General features: G+C 35.5%; 1 protein-coding gene across 2 annotated transcripts; it reads left to right on the plus strand.

The window, feature by feature from the left end:
- Positions 1–787: 787 nt before the first annotated feature.
- On the plus strand, positions 788–18,743 carry LOC121725644 (ran-binding proteins 9/10 homolog). Of its 2 annotated transcripts, XM_042112673.1 has the most exons (11): positions 788–1,203; positions 1,478–1,570; positions 2,375–2,487; positions 6,371–6,452; positions 8,895–8,974; positions 14,118–14,255; positions 14,554–14,655; positions 15,275–15,416; positions 15,803–15,861; positions 15,982–16,290; positions 16,683–18,743. In XM_042112673.1, exons 1-11 carry the CDS (start codon positions 1,103–1,105, stop codon positions 17,924–17,926), a joined length of 2,463 nt encoding a protein of 820 aa, XP_041968607.1. In that variant the 5' UTR covers positions 788–1,102; the 3' UTR covers positions 17,927–18,743. The 2 variants fall into 2 exon arrangements, with proteins under 2 accessions (XP_041968607.1, XP_041968608.1); XM_042112674.1 differs by lacking the exon at positions 1,478–1,570.
- The last annotated feature ends 1,004 nt before the right edge of the window (positions 18,744–19,747 follow it).

Consider the following 19,747-nt stretch of genomic DNA (forward strand, 5'->3'; position numbering starts at 1 on the left):
GGGCAACAGCTAGTTATGAATAAAAACAATAATATATAATAAAGTAAGTATGATTAGTTCTGTTACAATAATGAAGTAAAAAATAAAACGCCATCTGTTTTCATATATTAGAATTAAAATGTTGATTCCATTGATATATTTTCTGGATGGAATATAGGCCAACACGGTACACTCGAACTCCTTAGAAATGCAGTAGGAGTTCTATAAGATAAGATAGATTGATTATTATTATACCAAGTGATAATATTATTAAACATAATATTCTAACGTATTAAAAACTATAAACAAAAACATACTAACTAATAAGTATGATTAGTTCTATGTTACAATGAAGTAAAAAATAAAACGCCATCTGTTGAATCGTATTAGAACTAAAATGTTCATTGCATCGATATATTTCTGGATTTTTTATAATATTATACATAAAATATATTTAAGATTTTTGAAATATTATTTTAATACACATCCAAGACCCAGGAACATTGAAAACGTTTTATTCCGCCTGCGGGACTCGAACCCAGGACCCCCGGGATGAGCGCTGGCCACGCGCAATGCGAATTAATTTTCATCGATATTTTCATGGAAATAAGATATTTTCCCACATCAAAATGTAGCCTATGTCCTTTCTCATTGAAAATAAGCACAAAATGGCCACCCGATGAAGGACGGGCTAAGACTTTAGACTACATCTATACTATAATACTTAATCTATGATGCGTTCTCTAACCGTTTGACATTTAACATTTTACTTGACATTTGACATTAGTCAATCAATCAAAACTACTACGGCAGCTTGTGTGTTGATTCTTGTCGAGAAATTTTAACATTAAAATTAGGCTGTTCTAGTTAGTTCGTAGATGTTACAATTATCCTTTATAATAGAATGAAAAATAGTCAATAAAATCTGTTTCATAATATAGTTAATACCGAAAATCTCCAGCTTAAACAGTGTTTGTGTGTGGCCTACATTTCTTTACCTTTTAATCAAATGGAAGAAAGTAACAGTGTATTGGTAAAATATCTCTTTAGAGGAGTTACTTAAATTTATATTTTGTGGATAAATCAATGTTTTTAATTCAATGGATATAAACTAAATCACATTATGTATACCTTTATACAGATTGCTCTAAGCCTTATAGTGCTTGTAGTTCTTATAACAGCACTATCAGTTTGTGTGTGTGGCTGCAAGAACTCTAATCAAAAGTAAGTAACTTCTCTTTACTTAATTATCAAAAAGTATTCAGTAGAAATAATTGTTCAGTATAATTTCATATTATATTGAAAGTTTTTAGCAATCAATTTAATATTTTACACCTACGTATTATATGTAACAAGTAGTTTTTAAGTAACAAACATTGTTCCAAGAATTTGGAATATTTATTTTAGAAATTAAACTAGCATGGCAACATGTTTGTATGTTTGATATATTTTCAAGTCAATTATAGGTATAATTAATGAATTTATTTGTACTTAACAGAAGTGAGTTGGTTGGTACGGCAGGTGTGGTGAAAATCCGTTTGGATGAGGAGGTTCCATCTCCAACACCTACCACTCCCGCCTCTATTAAGCGGTTTGTTGCTGTAGCATGCCCATTTTATTGTACAACTGGGCTAGAAAAACTAATTTTTGTATAGAAAAAAAAATACTAATGACTAAAACTTCATTCTTTTAAATCTAACTTAGTTGGGTAGGCAAATAACATAGTAATGAAAAAAAAATTGTTGTAGAACTTTATTAATATATTGTGGATAGCTTTATATGTTTGCATGTAGTTTAGATACTTAGCAGTATGGCATAGCTATAAAGAAATACATGTGTTGAAAAATATAATATTAAGCTACTAACCATAAAGTCAGAATCTAGGTGGAGAAGCTAATTTTGTAGGTTATTCGGCGTTAACCACTAGTTTTGGCAGTACTAATAATAATGATAAGATTTTTATCAGTGTTTAATTTTAGGTACTCGTTATTCTAATAATATTATCTGCTTTATGAAATCTAAGAAAGCATGTGCATAATGTTTACTTATTGTTCAAGTCATTTTACTGCTATTGAGTATAGTTGAGTACTCAACAAGAGGGTTACATTCTTGTGTACTACACATTTTGGAATTATATAAACATATTATAATAAAGTTACTTGTTTAAAAAAACATGACCACCACCATGCAAAATATTTTACTCAATGTTGTTTTATTTAAATTTTATTTAAATTTTATTTATAATCTATGTTTTAATAACACTAAATGTTTTTTTTACTTAAACAGCTCATGTAGCTTTATTGTGTACTGGCCGGTTGTAAAATGTGCTTTTTATATTTCTTTTTTTATTTTCTTAGAATTTTGCAGCACAATAACATCTAACACAATCCCACAGAGCATCAACACAGAACAGTCAGAGAAGTCTACCAGAAATACCGCACCCTGTTGGAAGACATGACAGTGGGGATACGGCTTCTGAAATCTATGCTACCGTTAACTTGGATGAAGGTAGAAATACTTCAAACTTTCCTATTATGTATACTCAGACTGAGTTGCAACAACTAACTTTGACTTTAACCTTAACTATAACCGGAAAAATTGACATTAACTATAACCACGCCTCTGGTGCAACCCAACCTTAGTAATTAGTATAGAGCTCCCACACATAACTGCGAATTCGCATAGCATCGCAAATATCTACGATAAATTTCATAATAAAATTTACATTACGATACGATGCAAGTTTTGGGAAAAAGTTTTGTGTGGGAGCCCTTACTTAGTTAATATTAACTAACAGATAGAGCTATTATTATTCTAACCAACGTCTAAACCGATGATGATATTCTCTATGCTCACAATATAAAAAGAATGATTGAGGAAAAGAGGAAACTAGGACTTATGTCAATTTCGCAGCTACTATTTCAATATAATATATTCAACGAAAGTCTATCTATCTATCTATGGCACTAATAAATAATTCCCATAATACCATTACACAATGTATTTTTTGTCCAAAAAATTGGCCATGCCGTTTTTATTACTTAATTTTATATGATTTATGATTATAAATGCAGGACGAAAACACCCGACTGTGCATTTCATATAGAAGAATGCAAATTAGTACTTGAAAAAAATTCTATGGTTTCTAGAAAAAATATAGAAACAGTTACTTATAGCTCAAAAGTTTCATATTCTTTTAAGATTTTATTAATTGATCTAAATAATGTCTTAAAAGCCCTATGATAACGAAAAACATCCAAGCTTTATTTGTTCAAGATATCGTATTTATGACTGATTTTGTAAATTTATGTTTTAATTTTTTTAACGCCATGTCTTTTCATATTTGGATTTGAAACAAAGACTGAAATATTCTTTTTATTGTTACTTATAACCCAAAAAAAATGGGATCTAAATGAGGCGGGGCACTGGAGTTATTCAATTTTATATTATTTTGGATAGGGTTGTTACCGTATAAGTATTTAGTTGAATAATATTTGAGGTAGGTACTTAGTTTTTTATATTATGCTCATATTGCTAATGAAGTTCATAACTTCAACAAAACAAATGTAAGTCATTTTTATTACTTACCTACTAGCTACTGCCCGCGACTCCGCCCGCGTGGAAATTCATTATGTTATCCACAGTTTTCAATTTCTTCGCGTTATACTTTACTACTCTGTTCCCCTTTGCTTCACTGCTGTTCCACTCTTTAATATTGAGTTTTGAAGTCAGTCAAAAAATCTAACATAGTAACATGCCATGAATGTACTTAAATAATATAACCCTCGGTTGGTCGCGTGGGGTCTTTAAAAGCCCGGAGTTTTGGAAATCGAGAAAAAACTATATTTAAATTAATCTTAGCAACTACGCTCTTTAGGTAGCTTCCTAAAAGGAAATATATTTCGATATAATTGCCACTAATCTGAGTTCACGTGCATGTATTATGTGTTACAGATGTGTTTATTCACGCTGGGGTCTTTAAAGACCCCAGGTGACCAACCGCGTAACTAAATTCGATTTGATATTTTCATACAGTTTTCACACCGAAATCGGTTTCTTTTATGATTTTCCTTGTATTTTAATAATAAATCAATTAAAATGTTCGTGTGTTAATTCTTATTGTTTTATATTGCATATAAGAAGTTTTAGACGCACTTTTCCAAAAATGCATATTTTGTTATGTAGACCAAAATGATGATGATTATTTTTTGGTGATGATTAGAAACTAATTGTCGGTATATTTACCATACGTCTAAAGTATTAGAACAGGAAAATGTGTAAAATACATAAGGTTTTGTTGCTGAAAATTTGTCAATGTTTAACATTCAATAGTTTGTATGCTATTTGGACTTAGCTTTTTAAATTTCAATCTAAGTTGTAGGAAATTTAACTGGTATTTTAGTTACCTACACGTTTAACCACAATTTTAAAATAATGTTGATTTTTTTTTAATTTTCCCAACTCACGGTTCCACTTGAAATTTTTTGACTTCTATTTTTAATTTGTAAGTTTTGGTTATAAGTATTCAAAATATAATTAATCTTTTGATTAAATCTGATTAAAATTAAATTAAATAACAATAATTTACAGAAAAAAATTAAGAAATATATAAATTTATGCCATTTTTATGTCATTTAATTTTCGGGCTTTCAAAGACCCCAGGTGACCAACGGCGTTATTTTAAAAGCGCGACCAACCGAGGTATAATAATACTTAAATAATAAAGTATACATATATTGTCTTGTTTGCATGTACTAGTCGAAAAGCGGTGTGTTTGGTAGAGCATTATTTCAGGAATTTCAAGTGAAAACATAGTTTTAATACAATTACCTAGCTGTTGCGCGCGGCTTCGCTCGCGTGACATTCAATTTCTCTGGACCTTAATTTGATCGTTTTGGTATCACAAACAGACACTTATTTTTTTAATACCAAAGATTTATTTTAAGTCCAATGAAAGTCTGATAATTTTTATTATCAGGCGTCGTTGTAAATACCTAATATTTTACTTGTTATAATACGTTACCCAATAAAATTATTTAAAATGTTCATGTTTTTAATTGGAACCCGGTGACACCCGGTTCACGTGACGTTTTAGGACCAGAATAAAATCCGAAACCGGACCCTGTCTACACCGGCTACCTATTAAACAATAAATTTCCGGTTATAGTTAAATCTATATAAGACCATTTTATACCGGAAATATAATTACTTATAAAAGATTTTAAATGTCTCACCATGTGTACATTAGAAAAGTTTTAATTTGTTAAAAAATCCAAGTTAGTATATATTGTAGGATTCAAATTAATATGGAAACTGCAAAGCTTTTGTAGCATATTGCTTTACTGAAGTATTTTATATTTAAAAACTAAAATAAAAGTAACCTTTTTAAGCTTTCGCGTTGCATTATAATTAAAACTTACTAATCAGGACTTACTACTAGAATACGTCGCGTTAAGTCCCGATTAATAAGTTTTGAAAAGTAGCCGTTTTGGTTTGTTTCTGCTCAAAAATATTTCACGGCATTAATAAAATATTTTCTCGATTTATCCAGTTACTTTAGTGACTCAATGTAGTTTATCTAACCTTCTGTTTAAGTATTAGACATTAGTCAGAAAAAAAAAAAAACAAAGTTCAAATAAAAAAAAAATTGGTATAGAAATATTGATAACCCTAAAACCATAGTTACCATAGAAAACTTTGGAAGCCTCTAACTTCGGTGCCCTTTATTATTTGGATCTAATTTTTTTACACGAATTCTAGTACATTTAAGTAACAATTCTGTATAAAAATAAAATCCAAATAATTATAAATACGTTCATAAAAATTAAAGAAAAAAAAACATAAATCGTAAATAAATCTTTAAAAACTTGTTTAAGAAATATGTAAATTGTGTTAAATTATGTGTTTTTTTATTATTGTCGATCAGAATAATCAAGAAGACAATTAAGTAAATGTTTAAAAAGTTACGGCAATTTTTAACTTTTTTGAAAAAAATAATTAAAGTGAATTTTTATTGTTCATAATAAGAAATTAACGCATGTAAATACTAATAAATTATTTACATAACATTTCTGTATGAGATTTCCAAAAAAAAGCATGGCCAATTTTTTTGGACAAAAATACACTGTGCATTAGTATGTCCAATCACTGATTAATCATTAGTCATTACATATCTAAAAACTTCCGTCTTTAGGTCGAAATAGTTTAAAAAAACATTATTTCGGCTACCGAAAAATCACGACTTTAATCATCTGTAATCTTATCTGCCATTGCCATATTAAACATTATCACTGTTAATTGTAGCATCAAAGGCCCGCTACTCGGAATTAATTATGTGCTAATCAATTACTTAACATAGAGATAATTGTGGTATGTCTTGACATATTTCCAGGGAACAAGGTTGCGGCTACGACGTCGGTCGCTCGGCCCTACGAGCATGAATACGCGAAGCTGCAGAATGATAGCCACAATGTGTAAGTATGAATCGCAACACTACGGCTCACCGCAGACAGAACCTCCGTTCTGCGCTCCCGCAGCGAAGAGAATTTCATTAACGCACTTGAAAATAAACTTTAAATTATTAAACTAAAGTGCATAAATGCTTGAATCCCTTATCCTATCCCGGATCCTAAGACCGCTCAGTAGAAATAGAGCGAAGAATTCGATTATTAGGCTACGAACCATGATAGATACTGATTAGAAAGGTCGCTATTGATATATCGTGAACAATTAATTCAGTAACACTTAATTCAGTTGCTAACAAACGTTGTTTGCTAGAATTCCACACATGTGCCGTTTACCCCGTCTAGTTTCATTCCCTCTAGTTTCACCACATCTAGTTTTACCCCCTCTAGTTTCACTCCCTCTAGTTTAACCACCTCTGTTTTCACACCCTCTAGTTGCATTTGCGATCTCAAGTTGTGCACTAACCAATATTGAAAATAACTGAAAATAATGCATAAATAAAATACGTGAACAAAAAAAATACCTACGTAAATAGTAACAGGGGTGTCGCATCACCCCACACATACCTGCAGAACGAAATTGACGTGTGCTGCTCTCACCACGCAACGGCTACTGATGAATTACAGTAAAAGAAAAGAATACACAAAATGCTAGACCAAGATAGCCAATAATTTTCAAGAAATCGGCGCGTGATTGCTTGCGTGGGCTGTTGGGGCACCCCTGTTACCATCCTAGGGTTAAGCATGAAGCCAATAAATGTTGAAGTTATTAGATGATCCATCATCCCTTATATCTATTGAGCTAAACTAACTGGGTTCTTTAGGTCAATATTAATCAGATCTATTAATCTTACTAAACTAGCTCGCATCGCCATCGCCATCGCCGGTGTGTTAGGGCCTTAACAACTTTCGGTCATGTCGGGTCATTCGAGAATTGAGACAATAATATTGTTCTCGACTGCTAAAGAGAAGAATATACAGAGTAACATATACAATATAATAGTACACAGCATACTCTAGCTCTACTAGACGTGCAATGACTGATATCATACGCAGCAGCGACCACTATGCGTCATACTGCATACAAATTGTTATATTCACAAGGTATTGATACTCTATCAATTAATCTTAAGTGTGGCTTAAGCGAAACTTCAATAAATAACTGATATTATTCATAAATATGGCTGTCTCTGTAATCGTTACCTCGGTACGCTTAATCCGCTAAACCGATTTGGATGAAGATAGAAAGGAGGTAAACAATTTACTTAATATATCCCCGAAAAATGTACGGTTCCGCGCGATAAACTTTATCAGTATCTACTATCTAGGCAAGTTGCAACGTCTATGTCTTACCTTTTTACCAATCAACCAATTATTATTATACTTAATACTAAATCGTTTATAATAGAGATTAATATGAAAAACCCCCTTTATAATTGTTTAGAAACCTTGTCAAATTCAAATTGCGTCTAATCTTTTTATATTCACGATACATTACTCATTGTAAATTATTATCAATGATATTCTATGTTACTAACGTAACTAGATTGGAAGTTTACGGTAGCAACGCGTTGCCACTTCGAAGATGCCTGCAGGCATATCTCACATACATAATGACATAACGAATATATGACTTGACATTGTCTTTTGAACAAAAAAGTGGTTACGCATTTCTGAGAATCTTTTGTAAGACATTGCTACTCTAGTATTTTAGAAACTCATTGATTATTATTATTAATCTGCATGATTTTACTGCGGTCAAAAATACGCATTGCGTAGACTTTGTGACTAGTGATAGAATATTTACAAACACTTTATATCAGCTAACCCGCAGCTTAACTGTGGCCCGCGTGATGTTAAAGCATTTTGAAATTCACGTAATTTTTTTCCACTTTGAAATCATTAATGTTGAAGATAGTTATTTTTTATCCCTAAAAAAATTTGTTGCGGCTCGCAACACCAAGTCCAAGACGTCATGTTTGTGGCCCGTATGAAAAAAAGGTTGGGGACAACAGCTATATACAATGTGTAACAAAAACTAGTGATAATACTTTAGGGTGGTTGTACATGTTCCTTGTAGAGAATTCACTGTGAAAGTAGCTGCTCTGAAAGACGAATTTTTTTTCCACTTTTGTATGGGCAAGGGCCCGAGCGTCACGAGTTTCCCCATACAAAAGTGAAAAAAAATGTTGGTCTTTCAGCGCTGCTACTTTCACAAGGAACACGTACACACCCTAAAGTATTATCACTTGTTTTTGTTACACCCTGTATATGGTAGTATTTTTCTGGTGTCTGCCATAATTTCAAGCGTATGCTATATAAATAATATGTTGTATAATCTAGGTAAATGCTGTCAACTACTAACTACTTACGCATATATACACAGCATTTGCAGTTAACTACTAACTACTTACGCATATATACAGTAAATATACTTTAAATTCATTTCAGGACGGTGGAAATAACTCCGGACGAGAGCTCAGAAGTTGGAAACCAGATCGACGAGCGAGAGGCTGTGCCGTCAGCCGCTGGTTAGTAAAAATAATCGGCCAAGTGCGAGTCGGACTCGCGCACGAAGGGTTCCATACCGTTATAGAGCAAAATAGGTCAAAAATCTTTTTTTTGTATGAGATAATCTCTAAATAGTATAAAACAAAGTCGCTTTCCGCTGTCTGTATGTATGTGTGTATGTATGCTTAGATCTTTAAAACTACTCAACGGATTTTGATGCAGTTTTTTTTAATAGATTGAGTGTTTCAATAGGAAGGTTTATATGTATAACATATGCATAATATGGTAGAGAAACACTGATAATTTTAGAGGTTTCTAATGTTATGTCGTAAATAAATTAATTTTTTTGCGTTTATATTGCAAACGCTGGCTAAACCCTACGAGATAGATCAAAATAATGTACTACAGTATTGTACACCTTAATAAGGTAAACAAAAAAGTCCGCGATGGTATATGTCTATTTCTTAGGGATAACTCACAATAGCCATTTTTGTTCTTTACTTTTTACGAAAAATAATGGCTTATTTACGAAGCGATTTTAACAATTTACAACATTAACCCTTATCCAAATAAACATGTTTGGAAGCTAAGACATTAAATGTAGATTATAATTGTCTTTTACACTATACAATTTCGATCAATACTTTAGAAGTTTTCAAACGTATAAACTTACGCGGAATCAAAAAATATGTCGCGCGGCGGCGGCCGAGGGACATAGCGGTTACGGCGGAACCGGCCGGGGGCTCTCATAAGCTTCGGGCTTATGTTATTGTAGTAGATAGTGTATTTCGTCATTGTGTGGTTGTGCAGACGGTAACGCAGAGGAGCAACCACAGCGCTTTCTTTCAGATATTCATTGTTTCTGGTTCTTTGGTTTCTGAATTGTCGATAAAAATATATTTGACTTGGTTAGAAAAACGGACTTTTGTTTTTGCTTTGCCATTGGGTTATTTGTTGCTTTGTGGGTATTACTATACGATCATGCCTGGAAGACGTCGTCGTTCGAACATAGGTCGTAGTACAGTGAATGCCAAAAGAGCACGTTCAGCAAGAGATGAAGAATCGTCAACGGAACGTGAGACTCGCCTCAGCCAGAATAGTGATAGAAATCGGATACAGAGAGAAAGAAAATCGTCTGTAGAGCGTGAGGCTCGCCTCAGTCGGAAAAATGATAGAATTCGGATACAGAGAGAAAGAGAATCGTCTGTAGAGCGTGAGGCTCGCCTCAGCCAGAATAGTGATAGAAATCGAATACAGAGAGAAAGAGAATCGTCTGTAGAGCGTGAGGCTCGCCTCAGCCAGAATAGTGATAGAAATCGAATACAGAGAGAAAGAGAATCATCTGTAGAGCATGAGGCTTGCCTCAGCCAGGATAGGGATAGGCATCGAATACAGAGAGCAAGAAAATCATCCGCACAGACACATAGCAACACCGAACAAAACGAACAACCAAACAGCCACAGACCCGAGAGAGTAACTAATTCATGGGTAAATTAAGAAAATTCTGCCAATTTTTGCGAAACTTTTATCGTTTACGCAGCACAATAGGAAAAATCACCCGATTTTGAAACATTCTTCATTGGTGCTCCGCTTCTATTGGTCTTAGCGTGATAATATATTATAGGCTACATCCTACTAATATTATAAAGGCGAAAGTTTGTTTGGATGTATGGATGTGTGGATGTATGGATGTTTGTTACTCTTTCACGCAAAAACTACTGAACGGATTTTAATGAAACTTTACAATAATATAGCTTATACATCAGAATAACACATAGGCTACAATTTTAACCGACTTTCAAAATGGGGGAGGTGTTATGTTCGTTTTCTTATATTCAACGATTACTCCGCCGTATGTTACCCGATTTTTATATCCACAAAAGTGGTGATCTGATGAAGGATCCATAAGTAATCGAGGGAACTCCTCAAAACTTATAGGGAAACGTGTGGTGACTTCGGTTTCGTGAGAAGTATTCTAAACATATGCTACCAACAAGTAAGATTTTGCACCGAGATATACCTGGTATACCGTGGTTCGGAAGGTGCTGAGAGAACTCCTGATTCTTTATAGATACAAGTTTGGGAGTTTCGGTGTTGTTTTAAGAACAGGAACCATATGCTACTATGCAAATTACATTCATCATCATCATCATCATCATCACTACCATATTATACCATTTCATAGTCTTTTAGATCGAGACTCGAGTTTGTCAAGCGATAATTTAAAAAAAAACTTTATTTTATTTCTAAAAATAGTTTGACTATAGGCTATATTATATAATATATTATCACGCTAAGACTAATACGACCAAAGAAACTCAGGAAAATGCGGGAAAAACGGGGAAAATATTTTTTATGGGAAAATGTAAAACGGTTTCTGTAAAATTCCTAATTTACGCGGGCGAAGCCGCGCGGGACATCTAGTTATTATATATAATTATAATAATCCCTTACAAAAAAAATCCCTTAAATATTTAGTGAAAATTTCATGGGCCTTATTGTTGCCATTATTAATATCGAGCAAAAAAGGAAGAAAAAATCCCGTCTGTTGTATGGAAGCCCCCCTTAAATATTGAAATTATTTTGTTTTTAGTATTTGTTGTTATAGCGGCAACAGAAAACACAATCTGTGAAAATTCCAGGAGTCCAGCTGTAGCTGTTCTTGAGATACAGCCTGGAGACAGACGGACAGACATCGAAGTCTCAGTAATAGCCCTTTTTTAACCTTTGGGTTCGGAAACCTAAAAATATTTTTTTTTATAATCTGTACGGAGATATTTTACTTGTGATAAAAACATCTCTATTTTATGACAGAAAATATACATTTCCCACAAAATAGTTCTTGTCTGCTCGAATTAAACTTTAGATACATTTTAGTGACAGTGGTTAACTTATAAGTTAAGGTTGGGTTGCACCAGAGGCGTGGTTAAAGTTAAAGTTATTTTTATAGTTAAATATGGCGTCCTTTAGCTTTAACTTTAACCGGAGAAATTCACGTATGAGCGGAGGTAAGGACGCCATATTTAACTTTAACCAAAGATTTGACATTTTGCACTGTACAACCCAGTCTTAGCATTACAAATATTATAATAGCTTCAATTCACGTATGAGCGGAGGTAAGGACGCCATATTTAACTTTAACCAAAGATTTGACATTTTGCACTGTACAACCCAGTCTTAGCATTACAAATATTATAATAGCTTCAATAATCGCATTGGTGCATGACTCATTCAAGTAGATTGCACTCAAAGTGATGTCATCATCACTTAATCCTTAGATTAAACGGCTATTATATTGTAGTAATAGTGGTTAAATAGTAGTACTAGATATAAAAATATTGTAGTAGTCTAGACTCTAGTGGACTACAGTACAAGCAATTTGCAAAATAGACTCATTGAATGATGAATATGGTATGAAAATCATGACGTATGGTACGTCGTTCTAGGGACTAAGTAATGACATCATTTTGGGTGCAACCTCATTAAATAAATCACGCTAATTATACAGTCAGTCCTATCACAGTAAGTACCTCTGGCACCCTGTTATGCCGACATCGTAAGGAGTACACAGAAACGCAGAGCCACGCAAAATTTATTTAAGCTTATAATACAAGGTGTAACAAAAATAAGTGATAATACTTTAGGGTGTGTATGTGTTCCTTGTAGAGAGTTCACAGTGAACTCTCTATAAGGAACACATACACACCCTAAAATATTATCACTTATTTTTGTCAGGGATGTTGCGGATCCCGATTTTTTCACATCCGCTGATGCGAATGCGGATGCAGATTTTAGACGTTCACATCCGCGGATGCAGATGTTTTGGATCCTACATAAATATAGTTTATAAAATGAACAAGTATTATTTTAATTTTTATTGTGTTAAAAAATAATAGTACAGGTTCCCTAGAATAATTTTTTTTATTAATATCAAGCAAATTATTCGTGAATAGCTTCATTTAACAACGCATTTTGAATAGAACAATCCATATTTTACGACCATCAAATCGAAATATTAAACATATTTATCTATGTTAGCTAACACTTTCGCAGAGGAAACTGTTGTTCGTTTTATCAAAATGAAACTGCTTACGAAAAATTACCTTGATAGTAATAAAAAAAAAATGTTCTAGGGAACCTGTACTACAATAATACTTTTGTATTAGAGAGATGATAATTTGTAAATGAAAATTACATTAATTCTCCTGTACCTATTAACCTTTACCACATTTTTCTTAGTAAGTACACGAAGTTATAAATAGGAGCATAAAGCATTATACTTACTTAAATTATTAAATAGTAATAATGCCGCTTTTTATTAAGTATGAAGTACAAACAAACACGTAGTGGTTAATTTACATAAGACAATTAATGCACCACAATAAACCGCGTCGGATCCTGAGACCGTTTTTAGGGTTCCGTAATGAACTTATATTTTCGGTCTTCTGTCCGTCTGTATGTCTGGTTCTCCGCGGTTTCGCTCAGAGAATAGCCTACAAAGCCGAAATTTGGCATAAATTCACATACATATAAACGATGTTGACAAAATGGTATATAAAACCTTAAAAAAAATATGGGACATCCCTTACACATCAAGCGGGGATAATTCTTTTTATTTCGCGTCCACTCCACCGTGTGTGGTGTCCTTGGATAGGGTTTTTAAAAATATTACAAGTATTCCAAGATCATTTTCCGATTTAGGGGTCCATTTGTGAAATATGCAAAGTTTTAAAGTGGAAGAAATCGTTAAGTGTTCCGCGCTAACTGCTCGCTGACGGTCGGCGCCGACACCGAAATGTATGAAATATCAGCGCAGACTGCTACGCGTTATTCAAAAACGCTTTCCGAAATTTCATACATATCGGGCCATCAGCGCCGATGGTGCGCGTGCGGTGCTGCGTGTAACAACAATCAGCCTTACTGTCGAAAAACACAAAATTACCCTCAGGCATTGATTTATTCATGCTCTCATCACCCATCAATGCATCCTTAATCTCTCTTGTCAATATTTGGCTTTAATATCACTTAAAAATAATAGTAAAACAAAAAAACAGGTTTTATTTTTTTATTTTAACAAATTATTGCATTGTTATACAAAGTAAAGAATTAATTAGACTGCTGGAGATGGGTAAAAATCGTGCTTAAAGTTTGTATACCCAACAGAGTCGGTGCTGATCCCGGCGTCGGTGGCGATCAGCGGTCAGCTGGCATCGAGCGCGGAGCTGCCATACATCACCCCGCCCTCCCCGCGCCCCGCCCCCGACCCCGTGCACTTCAGCGGCGACTCCACGGACTCCGCGAGTGAGTACATGTGACATCGGAGACTCCGACAGTGCGTACATGTGACGTCAGACTCCGCCAGAGAGTGCATGTGACGTCTCACGTCAGACTTCGCCAGTGAGAACATATTGTGACGTCACAGCGTAGAGCAAATTATCAAGAATAGCAAGACATTGAAGAAGGCCCAAGAAACATTTCTTCTTTATTTGTTTTGGACAGTAGCGTACTATTTGTAGTCCGCTCAAAAATGTAAAAAATTCTGCTAGGAAATTTACCTATATTTAAATCAACAACTTATTTTAAAATTATTGGTTTACAGAGGGCTACACCAGTATTTCTGTACGCGAGCCGCTAAGCAATATCCGCGCGCAGAGCGGTCGCGCTCGCACGACGCACTATGCCACAGTGTCCGATGACTCCGGTAAGTTACATAATAAGTAACAAGTTTTAACTCTTCTAGACCCAGTTGCTAATTTCTATTTTTATTTTATTTTATTAGGAAAACAAACAAGTATACTAAGAAATCACAATAGAAATTACATATTAAACTTAAAATATACCGTAGTATACTCCACTAAGATTCTAAATTATAGTTAAGACCTAAGGGTGGCTTAATATCAAGCTATCGCAAATTATTTTGTCAAATGATAATAGTCCAGACAGACTCAAGTGTGCCTTATATTTAACCAGATTTTGCCCGCGGCTTCGCTCGCGTTAAGAAGTATTATTATTAATTAGGTATCAAAGTCTCAGCCCAATGGGTTTATAATTGACAAGTTTCATACAAACTTTCATCCCCTATTTTATCCCCTTGGGGGTAGATTTAAAAAAAAATCTTAGCGGATGCCTACGTCATAACATCTACACGCATGCCGAATTTTAGCCCGATCCCTCCAGTGGTTTGGGCTGTGCGTTGATAGATCACTATGTCAGTCAATCAGTCAGTCACCTTTGAGTTTTTTTAATATAATATTTAGACCAGCTTATTATGTCTGTTAGGGCCTATTTTTATTTAAAAATAAACGTTAATTTTCTTGTAGATGAGATGTATGCGGCGATAGAGGAGGCGAGCGTGGGCGAGGGTTCGGACACGTACGCGCAGATCGCGCCCGAGCCGCGCCGCCGCGACGCGCCCGCACACTCGCCGCACGTGCTCCATGCTGAAGTTACACACCACGCCAGGTGACACACACACACACACATACTAACTACATGCAGCGTAGATCGCCGACTAATTAAGGAAAAACGCACTGCAAAATTGACACCACAATTTCTCTCTCCAAACTCTTCAAACTCTGTATTTAAACTTCAATAAGTTTAACTTATAAGCTGAACCCACATTAGGCGTGCGTGACCCTCGTATGAGTGACGAGGGCCGCGTGCGTGCTGCAGTACTAGTAACTTTGCAGTGCGTTTGTCTCGCTTAGACGCCCGGGGAATATGGCGTCCCCAACATTATGCATGCGCATGCATAATGTTGGGGACGCCATAGCCTTTTGTATCAAAGAAACCTTTTAATGTTCGGTAATTTTTCTGTGTTTTCATAACAATAATAAAACATTTTCTAGGAGAAGCGCACCACCCGAGATCGGGGCATCGACTTCAAATTCGAATCACTCGCGACAAGGTAACTTCAAATTTCATCTACAACTGAAACAGTTTATCTAAGCGTAACCAATATTTCACTTACAATTTAAAATGTGTAGTTAATCATTACTAGAATAAATTAAGTTATTTTTATTTACAGCGTCAATGTCCTCATGTTCTAATTCGACCGGCGCGCTGGGCTCACCGAAACCTGAGAAACGACAAGCAAATTCGCCGCTGCCGCCACCGCCGCAAGCGACAACTCATGCACACGCATCTCACGCATCCCACACGTCCCACGCCTCCCACACGTCCCATGCATCCCACACGTCCCACTCATCCCACGCTCCGCATTCTTCTCATACTACACATGCGACGCACACTACCTCAAACTCCGGAACCCACACGTCTTATGCTGCGTCACATGCGACGCAAAATACTCAAAGACACCATCGGATGTCGAGCACAGGTTAGTTATTTTTTACTTACAATTAAAATGTAAATAATTTAATTGCTAAAGTTTTGATATCTTTTTGATGTAAGCGAAATGGATAATATGATTCTGTTTAGCTAAGCCTAAAGATCCCGACCAACTTAACTTGACGAAATTGTGTTGACACGCCAGCTGCCTACGAATCAATTTCCTTGATGGTCCTATTTTGAGATATGTACCATCGAGGAAATTGTTTCCTAGGCAGTTGACAGTCCAACATCATTTGGTCGGATCATGCCAATTCAATGTTAATTGTGTTTGACATAACTCGACCAAATTACTTAGGTCCGCCATCTGCCTAGGAATTAACTTCTCTGATAGTACTTTCGTGATGTGGAAGGTCCTTATTTCTCTACGATTTTTTCCAGGTGATCTCCATTTCAACCACGACAAGTTGCGTCGCAGTCTCAACGAGAAACACCAGCGGAACAACAGCTGCGTCAGCTCGTCCGATTTCTACGGGTGCAACTACCCCGTCGAGAAGCACAGGTTCAGCTCGGGCGATCTCATCAGACCACTAGTCGCCAAGGAGCTGAACTTCGACATCGACCAGAAGGACGCGGCCGATAATCTGTACAACTCTATCGACGGCCCCCAAAGCTATAGCGACTACTCCTCCGCGGAACCCCCCACCAGCCTCACCTCCGAGCACAGATCTTCGGAGAGCCCCTCCCGAAACGTCGAGGAGATGTACGCCAAGGTCATGAAGAAGGTCCGCGCGAAGGAGGAGGCAAGGAAGTCCAGGGACGTCAGTGACGCCCCCGCGACCTTGAAGCTGCGAGGCGACGACCCCGGCTACGAGACCATCGACCGCAAACAGATCTCCAACCACGGGTATGAGACCATCGCGCGCAAGGACAGAAAACCCTCCGACCGGGACCCCGGCTACGAAACCGTCAAGGAAGTCAATAAAACGCAAAACCTGACGAACAATAACCTGCTGAAGTTGAACAATTTGGCGGACAGCGGACCCAACAGTATTATAAGCAGCGACGCCGGCTACGAGAAGATTGCGAAGGCCGACAACAACGCCTCGGACTCGGACCCCAACTACGAGGTGCTGAGGAACGAGCCCCCGACCCCACCGTACGCGACCATCGCCCCGGACTACAAGGTCCAGCCGACCTACTCCGTGGTCAACAAGAGGTTCGGCAAGCCGAGCTGGCCCGCCAACAACAACGACGAGTCCACGGATCCCAACTACGAGTCCATGTCTAACGATCCCTTGTATACCACCGGCAGCGAGTCCGACCCCAACTACGAGTCCGTGCGACCCAAGGACCCGAACTACGAGAGCGTCAACAACCAGGACCCGAACTACGAGTCCCTGCGCTGCAAGGATCCCAATTACGAGTCCGTGCGGTCGAAAGATTCGAAGTACGACTCGGTTAGATCGAAAAAAGATCCGAACTACGAGAGCGTCAAATATTTTGAGTTGTCGAGAAAGGAGCCGCCCTACGAGAAAGTCAATAACGATATCGGAGGTTCCGGGGTCGACAGATCGGATTCCTCAGCCGGCTACGAGAAGATTAACGTTCCCAGTAGTGCAGACGCCAGGAGCAGTATTAACAACGGTGCGGATGCCACCGTCAGTGACTATTTTCAAGTTTAACTCTGTACTATCTCAACTTTATCGCTGCCTGCGAGCGAGATTTTTTGAGTGCTTTTATTTATTAATAATTTTATACTAAACAATATATTCAGTGTATAGTACCTCAAACATAGATGTAATCTAATTACTTCCTTAGGTATCTGTGATATATATTACGATTGTGTATTTTTTACTCGTAATAATTGTTTTAAGTTCGTAGCTGAAAAGTAAAATTTAAAGGTTTTTAAAATTGTAATCTCCTTTTGTAAGTGACATTTTATGTATTTATTGTGCGTATTCGAACTGTACAAATGTAGATTGTACATAATATACTATGAAATAATATGTACTTATAAGTCTGACGAATCCAAACATATAGCCTCCGATGGCCAAAAAGTAGTGACAGTTATATATTTCGTTTATAAATCAACCAAAAACAGTCCTAAAATTGAACACCAATTAAAAATATCGACATATACAGGGTAATGAGGCTAGCAAACTCCACTGTGTTTCTTCGTTTTCTATATTTTTGATGTGACTTTTAGAATTTGAAATGAACTCTAATTTAAGTGCTTCAAGTATGGCCATACTAAGTACCCATTGAACATAATAATGTAACATGTCCATTAGCATAAATTAGCGAGTAGCTTTAAATTACCATCTACTTAAAGTTTTAAGAACTAGTAAGATTGTAGCTATTAGAGATTGTATTTAAACACATATTGACTACTATACTCATATCACCTGTATAACCCATGTACTCAACATCACAATAATAACTGTCGCGTTACATGCTATAAATTTTGCTATCGAGTTGCAACTTGCAGCACAAAACTCAAAGGACGAAATAATATGCTTACATTTTAGAATCATCTGGTGAAAATTTTGAAATCTTATGAAAAAGTGTACTAAAAACTCTGTATTAGTTATGTTTTGCAAACTTTAGCTTGTCAAATCATAATATTTATATTCTATTCAACGACAAAACAAATGTTAAAAAACTTTTTGTAAATTGCAGATTTTCAAAAAAAATTTATCATATTTTGTTGATGCCAATCAAAAACTTATACGCAACTCGCATGTGTGTTTTAAAAATAGGTATTGCGTTGATTTAAAAACATCGAATAATTTTAAGTTTTACGGTGTTTAATATTAGTAATTATAATTTGTTTTTTGTAAATGTTATATTTTGTTAATTTAAAATGAAGAGTATGTTATAATTTTATTTTTAAGTGTAAACATGATATTGAAAGGGTGAAGTAGTACCTGATACCTGATTTGTTTTTAAAACTTTTTATGATAATTTCATTGCATGTATTAAGTGTTATAATTACAAACGTATATAATTTATTTTTGCATGATATTCTTACGCTTAATTCATTGTACGTGCAACTTTATATTGCGATATGAACTGACAACATTATTGTTAATATTTAATATTATAATATATTCTTCTAGCCTTTCAATGAATATATTAGGGTAAATTACTAGTACATTGGACAGTACTAGTCATTGGACAGAGCATAAAAACACAATATTTATTAAGGTTGCTTTAAGAACGCCTGATTTATAAGAAAAACAGGTGGTTTTTAAAGCAATAAATATAGTGTTTTTGTGCTCTGTCCAATGACGAGTACTGTCCAATCACTAGTCATTTTCACCCTATATTGCGCTTGGGATAATATTGTACAGTCTGTCAAAAAAGTCATGAAATTAAAAAGTGGCAACATCTACGATGATCATCCCTTTCAAATCAATCTAAGAAAAAAGGGATGACACTATGATGTTGCCACTTTTTAATTTCATGACTTTTTTGACAGACTGTACTACTAATTAGATAAA

Source organism: Aricia agestis, chromosome 3, assembly GCF_905147365.1.
Source record: "Aricia agestis chromosome 3, ilAriAges1.1, whole genome shotgun sequence".
Taxonomy (NCBI): Eukaryota; Metazoa; Arthropoda; class Insecta; order Lepidoptera; family Lycaenidae; genus Aricia; species Aricia agestis.

Coding starts and splice junctions, on each gene's coding strand:
- LOC121725644 (XM_042112673.1), top strand. CDS start 1,103: ATGTATACCTTTATACAGATTGCTCTAAGCCTTATAGTGCTTGTAGTT. Junction 1,571..2,374: donor ACTCCCGCCTCTATTAAGCG/GTTTGTTGCTGT, acceptor ACAATCCCACAG/AGCATCAACACAGAACAGTC. Junction 16,291..16,682: donor CCATCGGATGTCGAGCACAG/GTTAGTTATTTT, acceptor GATTTTTTCCAG/GTGATCTCCATTTCAACCAC.